Raw genomic sequence first — 13,587 nt, 5'->3', positions numbered from 1 at the left:
AAAGTATGTAATAATGAAAACAGTTTCAGTATGCTCACTTAGAGAAAAATACATTAAAATAAAATGCAGAATGTGCAATATTTAGATGGTAGTTTCTCAAAGTTAGTAGATAAAATTACATTAATGTGTTTAATTTCCACAACATGTACCTTGCTGAGAAATAAAGCATGATTATATAACACCACTGGAGCAATGGATAAGAAATAGGGTCTGTAAATTAGTTCTTAAATATTAGTGGATTAGATGGTTGGGAGATGATAATGAAAGGAAAGGAAGAAAATGAACATAACGTTTATTTTCCTTCATACTTACCCTCATGTTGACTCTTTCTATTGACCTTGCCTGGGACTGGACAAAAGAGGTATATATAAATATAAGGAAGAGGATTATAAGATGGGTTTATCTCAGTCATCTGCAGGATCTATAATAGTGTGTAAGAAAGGAATGTTGAGAAAAAACTCGAGTTCCAGTTTAGTGGTGGTGGGGAAGGAAGAGCCATGCCAGAGACACCACTCATCCACTAAGCATGCATGTATGTTAGATAAGCTTAATTCAGAATTTACTTTCACTTATGTTTTGCTAAACTGGTTATATAACTAAGGCTAGTACAATCTGGTAACTTCCATATAATTAAATCTTTATTCATTGAAAACATCACATTGTACACTAAAAATATTACAAATTATCTGAATGTTCTTTATTCAATGAAGGAAAGTGGAAGGTTTTATAAACACTTGACCCAGCCCTAGATGCTCTATGAAGTACTTTTGGACGTTCAGTTACATGGGGTGAAAAGTACTCATAAGGGTCTTCCAGAAATATTTAGAAAATAAGTTAGCTGTAAGATGGGTCACACTTATAACTTTTTATTTTTAATACTCACACATTAAGTTAGTTGCCAATAAAAATAAAATTAAATAAATTAAAATAATGAACATTAAGTTTTTGAGATCATTAATTTAATTAAAATAATAAAGATGTATATTTAGAAGACTAGTTTGGAGATCAGAGCTAAGTAAAAGAAGCAAATCACAAAAGAACTCATAAGATTCCATTTCTATGAAATGTCCAGTATAGGCAAATTTTATAGAGACAGAAATTAGATTAGTGGTTGCCTAGGGCTGGGGGAGTATGAGGACTAGAGGAGAGAAGGCAGGGGGATTCTGTTTTCAAAGTGCTGAAAGCAAAAATTCACAACCAAGAATTTTATACCCAGAGAAACTATCATTCAAAAATAAAGATGAAACAAAGATATTCCTAAATTAAAACAAAAATTAAGAGATATTGATCTTATACTACCAGCCATGTCTTAAAAGAAATGCTAAAGGGAAAACCTCAGGTTGAAACAAAATGACACCCAGATGGTAACTCAAATCCACATGAAGAAATAAAAAAGCACCTTAAAGGTAATTATATAGGTAAATATAAATGACAATATACATTTTTCTCTTTTCTTCAATTAACTGACTAAAAAAGACTACTGCATAAAAATGTATTGCTGGACATATAAAATAAAACTCAATTTTATTTCTATATAAGAGCATTGAATAATCCAAAAACGATATTAGGGAAACAATTTTATTTGCAAAAGCATCAGAAATAATAAAATAGTAATAAATTTAACAGAGGGGCACAGCTTTTATCACAAGTTACAAGACATTGCTCAGGGAAATTAAAGAAATCTAAATAAAGATATACATTCACTGGAATGAACAGTATTCCATTGTGTGTATATATGTATACATATATATGAATATTGCATATTTTGTAGATTAATAATATCATATATAATTATTAACACATACAAAATAAAACAGCTATTTTGAATTCTTTATTGGGTAAGTTGCAGACCCCCATGTCTTTGGGGTTGGTTTCTGGAAGATTATTGTGATCCTTTGGTAGTATCATGTTGCCTTGATTTTTCGTGTTGCTTGGGGTGTTGTGTGCTGTCTTCACAGTTGAAGTAGCAGTCACTTCCTTCAGTCGTTACTACTGCCTTCAGGGAAGAAACCTTCCATCAGCACTGTTACAGACTCTGAGGCTTTCTCAGACCTTGAGTGGATACAACTACTCACACTTCTTGCTCCCTCTTGTGGCAGAATTCTTAAGCTTGTATATCTTTGGATTCTGCAACGCATCAGCCCCAATCCTGACTGCCACCCTTTTGTTTCCCTAAAGTGGTGCTACAGCTCAAGTTTCTGGTTTCTCTCTGGTCCACAGACTCCGGCCTGCTTTCTCCAAGTGCTCCCTAGATGTCCAACAAAGCTTGCTCTGCCACCACCCTCAGGAGCATCCACAGGGAGCTGGCTGCAGTGTGAGGGAAAGTGGGTGAGGCATGCCTGTCGCTTGGGGTGCCACATGCTAGCCGGGGGTATCCGCAGGTGAGGCTTTCCCAGAAGTTCATGGGTGAGCTTTCTGATGGAGTTCACAGCATAGTCAGCAGGAACTGAATCCCTTTAATGCTCCCCCAAAATGTTACGTGCCTCTCTCCTGAACTCTTCTCACCCCAAATTTAGTACTCTGGATGCTGCAGGAGAGAAATGAGTCTCTTTGGCAGTGTCCTGGACAGCTGGGGAAGCCTGGTGTTCATTCACCTGCTCTTCCTCCCACCCCACCTCTCACCCCCCTCAGAGGATGGCCTTGCTTGGCCCTAGCTGTGTCACCTTGGGGAAGGTGGGCAAAGTCAAACTGTTCCTCTTATCCACTCTAATGTGTCCAAATTCTTATTTTTCACTCCACTGGAGTGCTGGAACTTCTCCTCTAGAAACCCAGACTTCCATAAAAGCTCTCTTGTCTGTGGTGACTGCCCAAGTCGAGGTTATCCAGATGCTTCTGGACCATGGCCAAGAGGGGCTGGAACCAGTTCATAAGCTACTGAAGAGCGCACAGTCAGGATGGAGGTCTATCTTCCTATTATTTGATGCACAGGTGGATGAAACTCTGGATCCTTTGGCGTATGATGCTGGATCCCAAACTCTCACAAAGCCACTTTTGTTCATGGATGGATGTCAAATTTTTGTTGTTGAGGAGAGTTTAGGAGGGGTATCTTATGCCATCATGATGATGATGTCACCTGTCATAAATTTGCAGTGAAGTCAGTTCTGTATGTCCTAGTCTGCATTCCCTCCTGGGATCTCCCAACATCCTGGTTTTTGAATGCATAGTTTTACTGAGAAAATTATAATTAACATATAATCAAATGATGGAAAAGATGACCTAAATTTATGGATCATTGACTGCTATATGCCTCTGCTTTTTTTTCCCACCTTTTTGTAGGGGAGTGCCTACCGTGGAGTCTATCCTTGTCTGTGCTACTATATTGTGTGTGTGTGTGCGTGTGTGTGTGTGCGTGTGTGTGTGTGTGTGTGTGTGTTTTGTGGTAAGTCACATCACAGGAACTGTCCCTGAAAATGATTACAGATCACAAGACTGTGGTCTTTGGCACTGATGCCAAATTTTAATGAGAATCTGTGTAGCTCTTGGAAGAGCACGTGTGTTTTGCATGCAGGGGGTAGGGATCACGGATATTTGCAAACAGAGGGAGCACTGGTGCACTGGATTCGATAACAGCCTCAACATGTCCTTGACTACCTGTACTCATGTCCTCTCACACAACTCTGATCTTAGTATATGACTTTAGTGAATGCAAGAAAAGCAAACAAATGCAAGCAGAGATGTCAAAATTGCTTGTTCATTAAGGTTTGCCCCACATGCTGTGCTAAGAACCTGAGGTTACAATGTAAAGACCCCTAAGCCAACCAGCTGGAAGATGAGAGACATGTAGCCAGGTCACCTCCTGTGACACCTGAAAAGCTTATTTTCTCTTATCTCCCAAACCACTCTTCTACATTCTGCTTTGTGGTACTGGATCTGGGATTCTAAGAACTACATTTTTGCTTTGCCAGGTAGCTCCAAGTTAGGCTGTGCAAATAGGGCAAGCTAGACGTAGATTGCAAGTTTGGAAAAGAAACAAGGGATTTGTTTCTCCCACTTGGTTACCAATGGGCTTCCTGAGAGCTCATGTCCCTTTTCAGTTCTGGTGAACATCATGCCAGCAATGTTTCTTTTTCCCAGGAGCAGAAGTTCTTTCCATGACACAAATGGTTTGCATTCTTTCCAACATATGCAGAACAAGTTTTATTAAATTTAATTTATTATTTAAAATTATTAAAAATTATTAAAATTTTAAATTTATTATTAAGTTTTATTAAATTCTCACCCGAGACACTAGCAGTGCCTCCTCTTCAGAAGTACATCTGAGACTCTTCCTGAAAAATCAGCCAAGTAACATCCTCTACACTCAGAGGTCTCCTTTACCCCTAATGGTGGAAACTTCTCCTGAAACTGCTTTCTCCATGTTACTTTAGAATTCTTTTTACACTTTCAGCTACTTGGCTAACAATTTTATACTTAGTTAACTAGTTTTTTATTCTTGCTCTCTTTTCAAACAGTTAGTGTGGTCTCTATCTCCTGATGAACACCAACTATATACCTGTATTGTCCCAAATAACAGTGAGCCAACTGCTAGACAAGTGAGTGAAGCCACTGACCACAAGCTGACCAAAGATGTGTAAGTTAGCCCAGCTCACAGCAGTCTACATTGCTAACTCCCAAATCGTGAACTGTATGAATAGTTATGCTTTAAGCTAAATAGTTTTTGGGTAATTATTTAGTAAAATAACACTAACAAATGTGGAAAAAATTTTAAAAAGGTTGAGATATGATTTAATAACTCTAAGATGGGCATAAATGAAAAAAAACCCCACCCATCTGTATGGCTGACGGTTATGTAGAGAAAAGTATATTTTTCCCAAATTGCTGGTAAAAATGTTAACACCCTTTTAGGAAAACAGTCTCACAGTACCTTTTAATATTAAAAATTAATATACACTTTAACACTACCAATCCTGCGACACTACCCCAAAGAGATAAAAACATCAAATGTAAGAATATATACTCATGGACACATTTAGTAGTGAAAAAACTTAAAAAGTCAATGACCTTTAATAGAAGAATGATCAAATAAACAATTCTGCTAGTAAAAAGGATAAATTAAAGTTGTTTCATTTTCAGGCTTGCAAGGATTTATCTAAGATGTTTCTGAATAAAAAGATGCAAAAAAGAGTAAAATGAAAAACCATACCACAAGAACCATTCTAAGTAATTATATAGTATTTTATATCTTTATATATAATTTTTTACCTTCATCATCAAAGGGTGATAAATTCATCACTTTTGTTTTATATTTACTTGGTGCAATGTGCCTGGTGTAGAAATCTTCTTGATATGAGAATGCATTTTTGTTTTTAAATAAACTCATACCTAAAGTAAAGTTTAAAAACAAAAATTATATGAAGTCTGAATATTTACACACTACTCCTCAAAGTCCATGTATTAGTCTTTATGCATTTGTAATGTTTCCTTCCCACAGTTTGGCCACTCATCTATTACTGTTACTCCAGTTTCTATAAACTATGTCATCCTTTTTTCTTCCTTCTCTTTATTCTGTGTTCCTTGGGTAGCGTCTTTTCCCCCCAACTTCACTGAGGTATACTTAGTGTACAAAAATTGCGCATATTTATACATTTTGATGAATTTGAAAATACGCATACACCTGTGATGCCATCACGATAAGGTAATAAAAATATCCATCGCCTCTAAAAGACTACTCGTCTCCTTGCTTTTTTATGTGTATGTGGTAAGAACACTTAGCATGAAGCACTCCCTCTAACAATTTTTACATGCACAAGACTGTATTGTTAACTATAGACATAATGTTGTTCAGAAGGTCTCTAGAACTCACTCATGTAGTATAAATGAGACTTTACACCCATTTAACTACTACCCATTTCCCCCTACCCCCAGCCCCTGGAAACTACCATTTTATTCTCTGTTTCTGTGAGTTTGACTATTTTACATCTCATATAAGTGAAATTATGCATTATTTGTCCTTCTGTGACTGGTTTATTTCATTTAGCATTAATACCTTTCAGGTTCATCCTTGTTGTTATGTATGGAAGGACATCTTTATCTTTTAAGACTGAATAATATTCTATGTCTATACTACATTTTCATTTTTCCTCAGATTTACTGAGACATAATTAACATAAAACATTGCATAAGTTTAAGGTGTACAATGTGATTATTTGATACATGAAAGGATTACCACAATAGAATTAGTTAAAACCTCCATCACCACACATAATTACCTTTTTAAATTTTGTAGTAAGAACACTGAAGATGTACTCTCCTAGCAACTTTTAACTATTGTCATCACACTGTATATTAGATCCCAGGACTTATTCTTCTTCTCCCTAGAAGTCTGTACCCTTTAACCAACATCTTCCCATATCCTCCACCCCACAGCCCCTGGTAACCACTATTCTACTCTCTGTTTCTGAGTTCAACTTTTTTAGATTCCACATATGAATGATATCATACAAATGCTTTCCGTCTCACTTATTTCACTTATATAATGACCTCAAGTTCCACACTGTCCCAAATGGCAGGATTTCCTTTTTTTATATAGCTGAATGACATTTGATCGATTATCTGTCTTTATCTCTTCATCTGTCTTCAGACACTTAGGTTGTTTCTAAGACTTGGCTATTGTGAATAATGCTGCAGGGAATATGGGAGTGCAGATATCTCTTCTTAAATAGTGACTTGACTTCTTCAGATATGTACTCAGAAGTGAAATTGCTGGATCATATGATAGATATATTTTTATTTTTTGGAGGAACATCTATACTGTTTTCCATAGTGGCTGTATCAACTTAAAATCTCACCAACACTGCACAAAGGTTCCCTCTTCCCCACATCCTCACCAACTTTTATCTTTTTGATAATAGTAATTTTAACAGGTGTGAGATGATATCTCACTGTGGCTTTGATTTGCATTTTCTTGATTAGTTGAGCACCCTTTCATGTGTCCGTTAGCCATTCATATATCTTCTTTGGGAAAATGTCTATTCAGGCCCCTTCCCATTTATAGTCGCATTGTTTGTTTGTTCTAATATTGAGTTGTATAAGTCCTTATATACTTTGGATATTAACCCCTTATCAGATAGATGGTTTGCAAATCTTTTCTCCCATTCCTTAGGTTGCCTTGTGATTTTTGATGGTTCCTTTTGCTGTGTAAAAGATTTTTAATTTGATGTTGTCCAAGCTGTTGACTTTTGGTTTTGTTGCTTGTGCTTTTTAGTGCAATGTCTGAAATGTCATTGCCAAGACCAATGTCAAGGAGCTTTTTCACTATGTTTTACTGTACGAGTATTGAGGTTTTAGAGCTCACATTTAAATATTTAATCCATTTTGAGTGAAACATTGTAAACAATATAAGATACAGGTCCAATTTCATTCTTGCATATGGATATCCAATTTTCCAAAACCATTTATTAAAGAGACTATCTTTTCCCCATTTGTAAGATATTCTCTGTAGATGACATGATCATATTTTTTTCTTATTGAAGTTGATTTACAATGTTGTGTTAATTTCTGCTGCACAGCAAAGTGATTCAGTTATATATATGTATATATTTTTTATATTCTTTTCCATTATGGTTTATCACAGGATATTGAATACACTTTCCCTGTGATTTACAGTAGGACCTTGTTGTTTATGCATTCTATATATAATAGTTTGCATCTGCTAATCCCGAATTCCCAATCCATCCCTCCCCAACCCCCTCCCCCTAGGCAACCACAAGTCTGTTCTCTATGTCTGTGAGTCTGTTTCTGTTTCATAGATAGGTTCATTTGTGCCATATTTTAGATTCCACATATAAGTGGTATCACATAGTATTTGTCTTTCTCTTTCTGACTTACTTCACTTAGCATGATAATCTCTAAGTCCATCCATGTTGCTGCAAATGGCGTTATTTCATTCTTTTTTATGGCTGAGTAGTATTGCATTTTATATATGTACCACATCTTCTTTATCCATTCATCTGTTGATGGACATTTAGTTTGTTTCCATGTCTTGGCTATTGTGAATAGTGCTGCTATGAACGTAGGGGTGCATGTATCTTTTTGAATTACAGTTTTGTCCAAATATATGCCCAGGAGTGGGATTGCTGGATCATATGCTAACTCTATTTTTAGTTTTCTTGAGGAACCTCCATACTGTTTTTCATAGTGGTGGCACCAATTCACATTCCCACCAATGGTGTAGGAGGGTTCCCTTTTCTCCACATCCTCTTCAGCATTTGTCATTTATGGATTTTTTAATGATGGCCATTCTGAATGATGTGAGGTGATACCTCATGGTAGTTTTGATTTGCATTACTCTAATAATTAGTGATGTTGAGCATCTTTTCATATGCCTGTTGGCCATCTTTATGTTTTCTTTGGAGAAATGTCTATTTAGGTCTTCTGCCCATTTTCTGATGGGGTTGCTTGTTTTTTTGATATTGAGATATATGAGCTGTTTGTACACTTTGGAAATTAAGCCCTTGTCAGTCGCATCATTTGGCAAGGCTCTTTTTTTACGGTCTTGACTCAAGCAATACGAGCCCCAGATTTCATGGCTGAATGGTGCCACTGGCTTTGCTCTGCTGAAGATCAGCTTTGCCTGCTGTACTCTCTGCTCAAGTGTTGCTTGGATACAAATCCTCCAAGTGTTCTGGCCAGGCTTTCTGGCCAGGAAGGGCCAGGAGCTACACTCAGGAGTGAGGCAAAATTGAGCTCCCCTGCCTGGGCAGAATGGGAGGGCCACCTGCAAGCAGGCCCCCTGGTCTTCCTGATCAGGCTTTCTGGTCAAGAGGGGCCAGGAGCTTTGTCCAACAGTTGGTGGGGGCTATTAATTAGCTCCCTGCCTGTGCCAAGCAGGGAAACTGACTTCAATCCCTCCAAGGCTCTTTGAAGTCTTGACTCAAGCTGACCTGCTCCCCAAGTTCCCTGGTTAAATGGTGCCACTGGACTTGCTCTATGGACAATCAGCTTTGCCTGCCATACTCTTCACTCAAGAAGTGCTCCATAGTTTCCAGGTGTTCTGACTCATCTGCCTGGTAAGGTGGGGCAAGGAGCTACTCAGCAGTATATCAAGCTAGGGCTCAGCTCCCCTGCTTGGAGGGGGTAGACAGGGCTCCAGAGCTGTCAAGGCTCTTCATTTGAGGAACCAAACCATACAGACCTGCATCTCAGTGTGTCACCTGGTGAGACTGTGCCACCCTCCCTCTTGTTTCTCCAGGTGAGCAAAGCTGCTGGTCAGGACTACTACTTGGGTACTGCAGGTAAGAACTTGGTCTGCCAAGATCCCAGTGCTGGTTGTTGCAAGCCCCTCCCCCTTCTCTGTCACAATCAGATTCCCAGTAGTCAAGCCCAGCAGATTACCCCGAAATCCCTGTGGTAAGAAGTGAGGGCTCTCAAGAAGTGACCCACAATGCTGGTAGAGCTGGAAATCCACGCTGGGCTCTTCTTTCAAACTGGAGGAACTGAGGGCTGAGGGGAGACTTCTTTGTGTTGTGCTGCACCAGCCTGGGGGAAGGGCAATATGGTCAGTGTGTAGCCGCTCCTCTTATCCGTCTAATGTGGTGTGTCTTGGTCTCTGTTGTGCAGGGGGTGTGCTACAGCCTCACTCCCATGTTCTAGGATTTTTTCAGTGGTGTCTGGTCCATGAACAGTTTTTAGTAATTCTTCTTGTGAGGAGGAGTGACATCAGGAATGACCTATGTTACCATCTTGGTGCCATCACTCCTCACCTTTTATGTCATAATTTACCTTTCATTTATATTGTGTATCCACTACCGTAGCTGTAGTTGTTTTTAATGTTTTTGTCCTTTCACCTTTATGACAGAGTTAACACGCCACCGCGTTACAGCACCAGAGTGTTTGAAATTTGACCATATACTTGCTTTACTATGGTGCTGTATATTTTCATATCATCAATTAGTGTGCTTTCATCTCAGCTTGAAAACCTCCTTTCAATATTTCTTATAAAGCAGTTCTAACGGTGATGAATTCACCCAGCTCTCCTTTGTTTGTGAGCCTTATCTCACCTTCATTTCTACAGGAAAGCTTTGTCTGGTAAAGTATTCTTTTTAGGCAGTTTTTTTTGTCTTTCAACACTTTGAATATATCATCCTACTCTCTCCTGGCCTGCAGTGTTTTTGCAGAAAAAGCTTCTAATAGCTTGATAAGGATTCACTTGTATGAGAGAAATATTTTCCTCTTGCTACTTTAAAAATTCTATCTTTGGTTTTGATTTTAGACAGTTTTATTATAATATTTCATGGCAGATATTGTTGTGAATTGAAATTTGGGGGTGATTTATTAGCTTCATGACCTTGGACATTCAAATCCCTCCCTAGATTTGGGAAGTTCTCAGCCATTACTTCTTTAGATAAGTGTTCTGCTGCCTTCTCCTTATCTTCTCCTTCTGGGACTCCAATCATTTATATATTATTTAGCTTATTGTCTTATAGTTCACGGTTTTACTTCATTCTTTAAAAAATTTTTTTCTTTACTCTTCTTTGTATAATTCCAAAGGTACTGCCTTCTGCTTCACACATTCTCTCTTCTGCTTGATCCATTATGATGTTAATATTCTCTATTGCAGGGCTTCCCTGGTGGCACAGTGGTTGAGAGTCCGCCTGCCGATGCAGGGCACATGGGTTCGTGCCCCGGTCCGGGAAGATCCCACATGCCGCGGAGCGGCTGGGCCTGTGAGCCATGGCCGCTGAGCCTGCGCGTCCAGAGCCTGTGCTCCACAACAGGAGAGGCCATAACAGCGAGAGGCCCGTGTACCGCAAAAAAAAAAAAAAAAAAAAAAAAAAAAAAAATTCTCTATTGCATTTTAAATTTCATTCACTGTATTCTTCAGCCCCAGAATTTGATTCGATTTTAATGATTTCTACTCTCTGCTAAACTTCTCATTTTATTTATGCATTGTTTTCCTGCTTTTGTTGACCTGTCTTTCTGTGTTTTCCTGTAGCTCCCTAAGCTTCCCTAAAACAGCTATTTTGAATTCTTTATCAGTTAGATTGCAAACCTCCTTTTCTCTTGGGTTATTGGAAAATTATTGTATCTCGTTCATGGCATCATCATGTTTCCTTGATTTTTCATGTTCCTTGATGTTTGTACTGCTGTCATTGAATTTGAAGAAGCAGTCACCTTCTCCTTGCTTTACTGATGGCTTTTCAGAAATAAATCCTTTCTATCAGCCCTGCTGAGGATTCTGAGGCTTTCTTAGACCTTTCCTATGATTACATCTACTCTACACTTCTTGCTATCTTTTGTGGCAGAATTCGTAAGCTTGTATGCCTTCTTCCTATCCTGTAATGCCAGACTGGTTGCTGCCAGCTTCCATTTTGCTTTCCCTCTGGCAGTGTTGTATGTTCCATTTTGTGGTTTCTCCAAGGCCTTCAGATTTGGGCTTGCTTTCTGTGGGTGCTCACTAGCTGTCTGTGAAAGCTCATTTTTGCTGCCTTCGGGAACACACACAGGGAGCCAATCACAGGGTGAGGGTTTGTGGGTGAGGTGCATGGAGTGTTGGAAATGTGTATGGGCCAGTTTTAGGGGGTTCACAGGTGAGGTGTTCTCAGCAGCTGATGTGTGTGGGACTCCCAATGGAGTCCTTGACATGGTTAGCAGTAACCACATCTCTTTCATATATTCTATTCTGAGCCCTGGCTGCTGTTCTCTCAGCCACTCACCACTCCTAGTCATGCAGCTCATGACACAGTTCTCTGGATGGGACAAGAGAGAAATGGGTCTCTTAACAGTGTCCTGTACAGCTAGAGAAGCTGGGCAGTCACTCATGTTCTCACTTTGCCCCATGGGATAAATCATGGGAGGAGAAGGGCTCTTTTGGCACCGAGGTTTGCTGTCCTGGGGGAGGAGTGATGCAGGTAAACTGTTCTTACCCTCTTCAATGCCTCCAACCTTGGATTTTTTTTTTTTTTCCAACAGTGTGCTGAAACTTTTCTGCTTTAACTCCTGGACTTCCACAAATGCTCTCTTGTCTGTGGGTGACTGTCAAGTTGATTTTCTTTGGGTGGAAGATGGTAGAAAACTCCTGTTCTATCTTGTTGATGTCACCACTGTAAAATTCCTTTTCTCTTGCCAAATATTCCAGAGGGAATTTCACTCATTGTCTTTAGTTCCCTGATTTGTCCAATTCTTTCAAAGTCATTTAGAGAGCTTTTTTCCTTCTGGTTGAGAAAGATTCTTTCGTAAAGAAAGGTTCTTCTTTTATAGCATTTTGATGGAGTAACATTTTTAGTATTTGCAAATGCACATGTACAAGAGCTCTTCCTACTCTTCGTGGGTAAATTAATTAGCAGCAAAACCCTCACTTTTTTTTTTTTTTTAAAGGGATACGGAGGGTGGCACACATGGCTTTTCTCTGATGGACAGTTTCCATTCTTAGCATCTTCCTTAATTTCAACCTGTATCCCAACCCTGTCTTACTCTGAAGCAGAATATTCACTTCTTTATTTGATCTGTACACTATATTTAGAAGGATGCATTTATAAGAATAGTTTTGGAGATCAGAGCTCTATGCATGAAACACTGGCTTCCCCTCACCCCATTCAATCAATGTTCATAAGATTTATTTTTCATATATCCTACTTATTATAAAAGTAATATGTGCAATTGTAGAACACTCCCATTTAAACAAAGATTATAAACCTCATCTTATTTTATCAGTGGCTAGAGATTAAACTGAAGCCACAGCCTGAGAGGCTGTTACTGAGAAAATAAAATATTGTTGACACAATTTACTCCAGAATCCATGACTCTAAGCTAGCCATTCATATTTGTCAAATAAGAGTAAACTCTGGGGAGGATATTCAAATTACTAAAAATAAAAGCCTTAAGGCATGTTAGGGTAATGGGGTCATACCGTCATGTTTATGTTTATTCTTGATTTTATTTTCATGAAAGCATCAAGCCTAGATTGTTTGTATGAAAATATTTTGGTACAGCTTGGTATTCCAATTTAAATGTAATTTTTGAATGCAGTAGTATAAGACATTAGCTATCCCAAATGACCTCTCTAATTCCAAGAACTAAAACACTAGATTAAAAAATGTACTTTAAAAAGTATTGCTGAGATGGCATAAAAATATACTCTAGAGACCAAAAAGGAAGTAAAAGCAGTTAACTTGGGAATTTCTACTAAAAAGGAGTGTGTATGTGTGTGTGCGTGCACACACATTTTTTATAAATTTGACTGACCTGCAGTAATGTGGGTAGTGGGGAGGAAGACAAGGTGGGAAATTCCATAATGAAGAATAGTAAGAAATAAAGAGGGCACAATAAAATATTTTGGAATATATTTGTATAGAGCATCATTATATATTCTTTATGACTGCATGTGATAAAAGCTGAGAAGGGAGAGATTGGGATTGTAACATCATAGATAGGGAACCATTAGAATGTTGTGTATTTTATGTTAGTGTTACATATTTTCTGGGTGTTTAAAATATTTCATAAAGAGTAAAATTTTAAAAGCATACTACAAAAAGTATTCTAAGTAGTCAGATATTTATTTTATATTGGTATATCTCTTATTTTGATTGTCAAAGGGTGAAAAATTGATCACGTTTGTTGAGAATTTACTTGGTGCAACGTGCCGGTAAA

At 38.2% G+C, this 13,587-nt stretch overlaps 1 protein-coding gene across 3 annotated transcripts in view; it reads right to left on the bottom strand.

Annotated features, from left to right (window-relative positions):
* The window catches only part of CCDC7 (coiled-coil domain containing 7), a 328,048-nt gene that overhangs the window by 69,099 nt on the left and 245,362 nt on the right, over positions 1–13,587 (bottom strand). Inside the window, exons 39-40 of one of the 3 annotated variants that reach the window (XM_060293096.1) lie at positions 5,203–5,322; positions 313–348 (exon numbers count right to left, since the gene is read on the bottom strand). In XM_060293096.1, the coding sequence (XP_060149079.1) occupies positions 313–348; positions 5,203–5,322 (156 nt within the window). Of the gene's footprint in view, positions 1–312; positions 349–1,498; positions 3,074–5,202; positions 5,323–13,587 lie in introns of those variants that run through there. The other 2 variants (XM_060293097.2, XM_060293098.2) reach the window with 2 other exon arrangements.

This window comes from Globicephala melas, chromosome 2, assembly GCF_963455315.2.
Source record: "Globicephala melas chromosome 2, mGloMel1.2, whole genome shotgun sequence".
NCBI classification, from domain to species: Eukaryota; Metazoa; Chordata; class Mammalia; order Artiodactyla; family Delphinidae; genus Globicephala; species Globicephala melas.
Note: the sequence above shows the minus strand (reverse complement) of the source record. Positions and strands in the feature narration are given on the sequence as shown.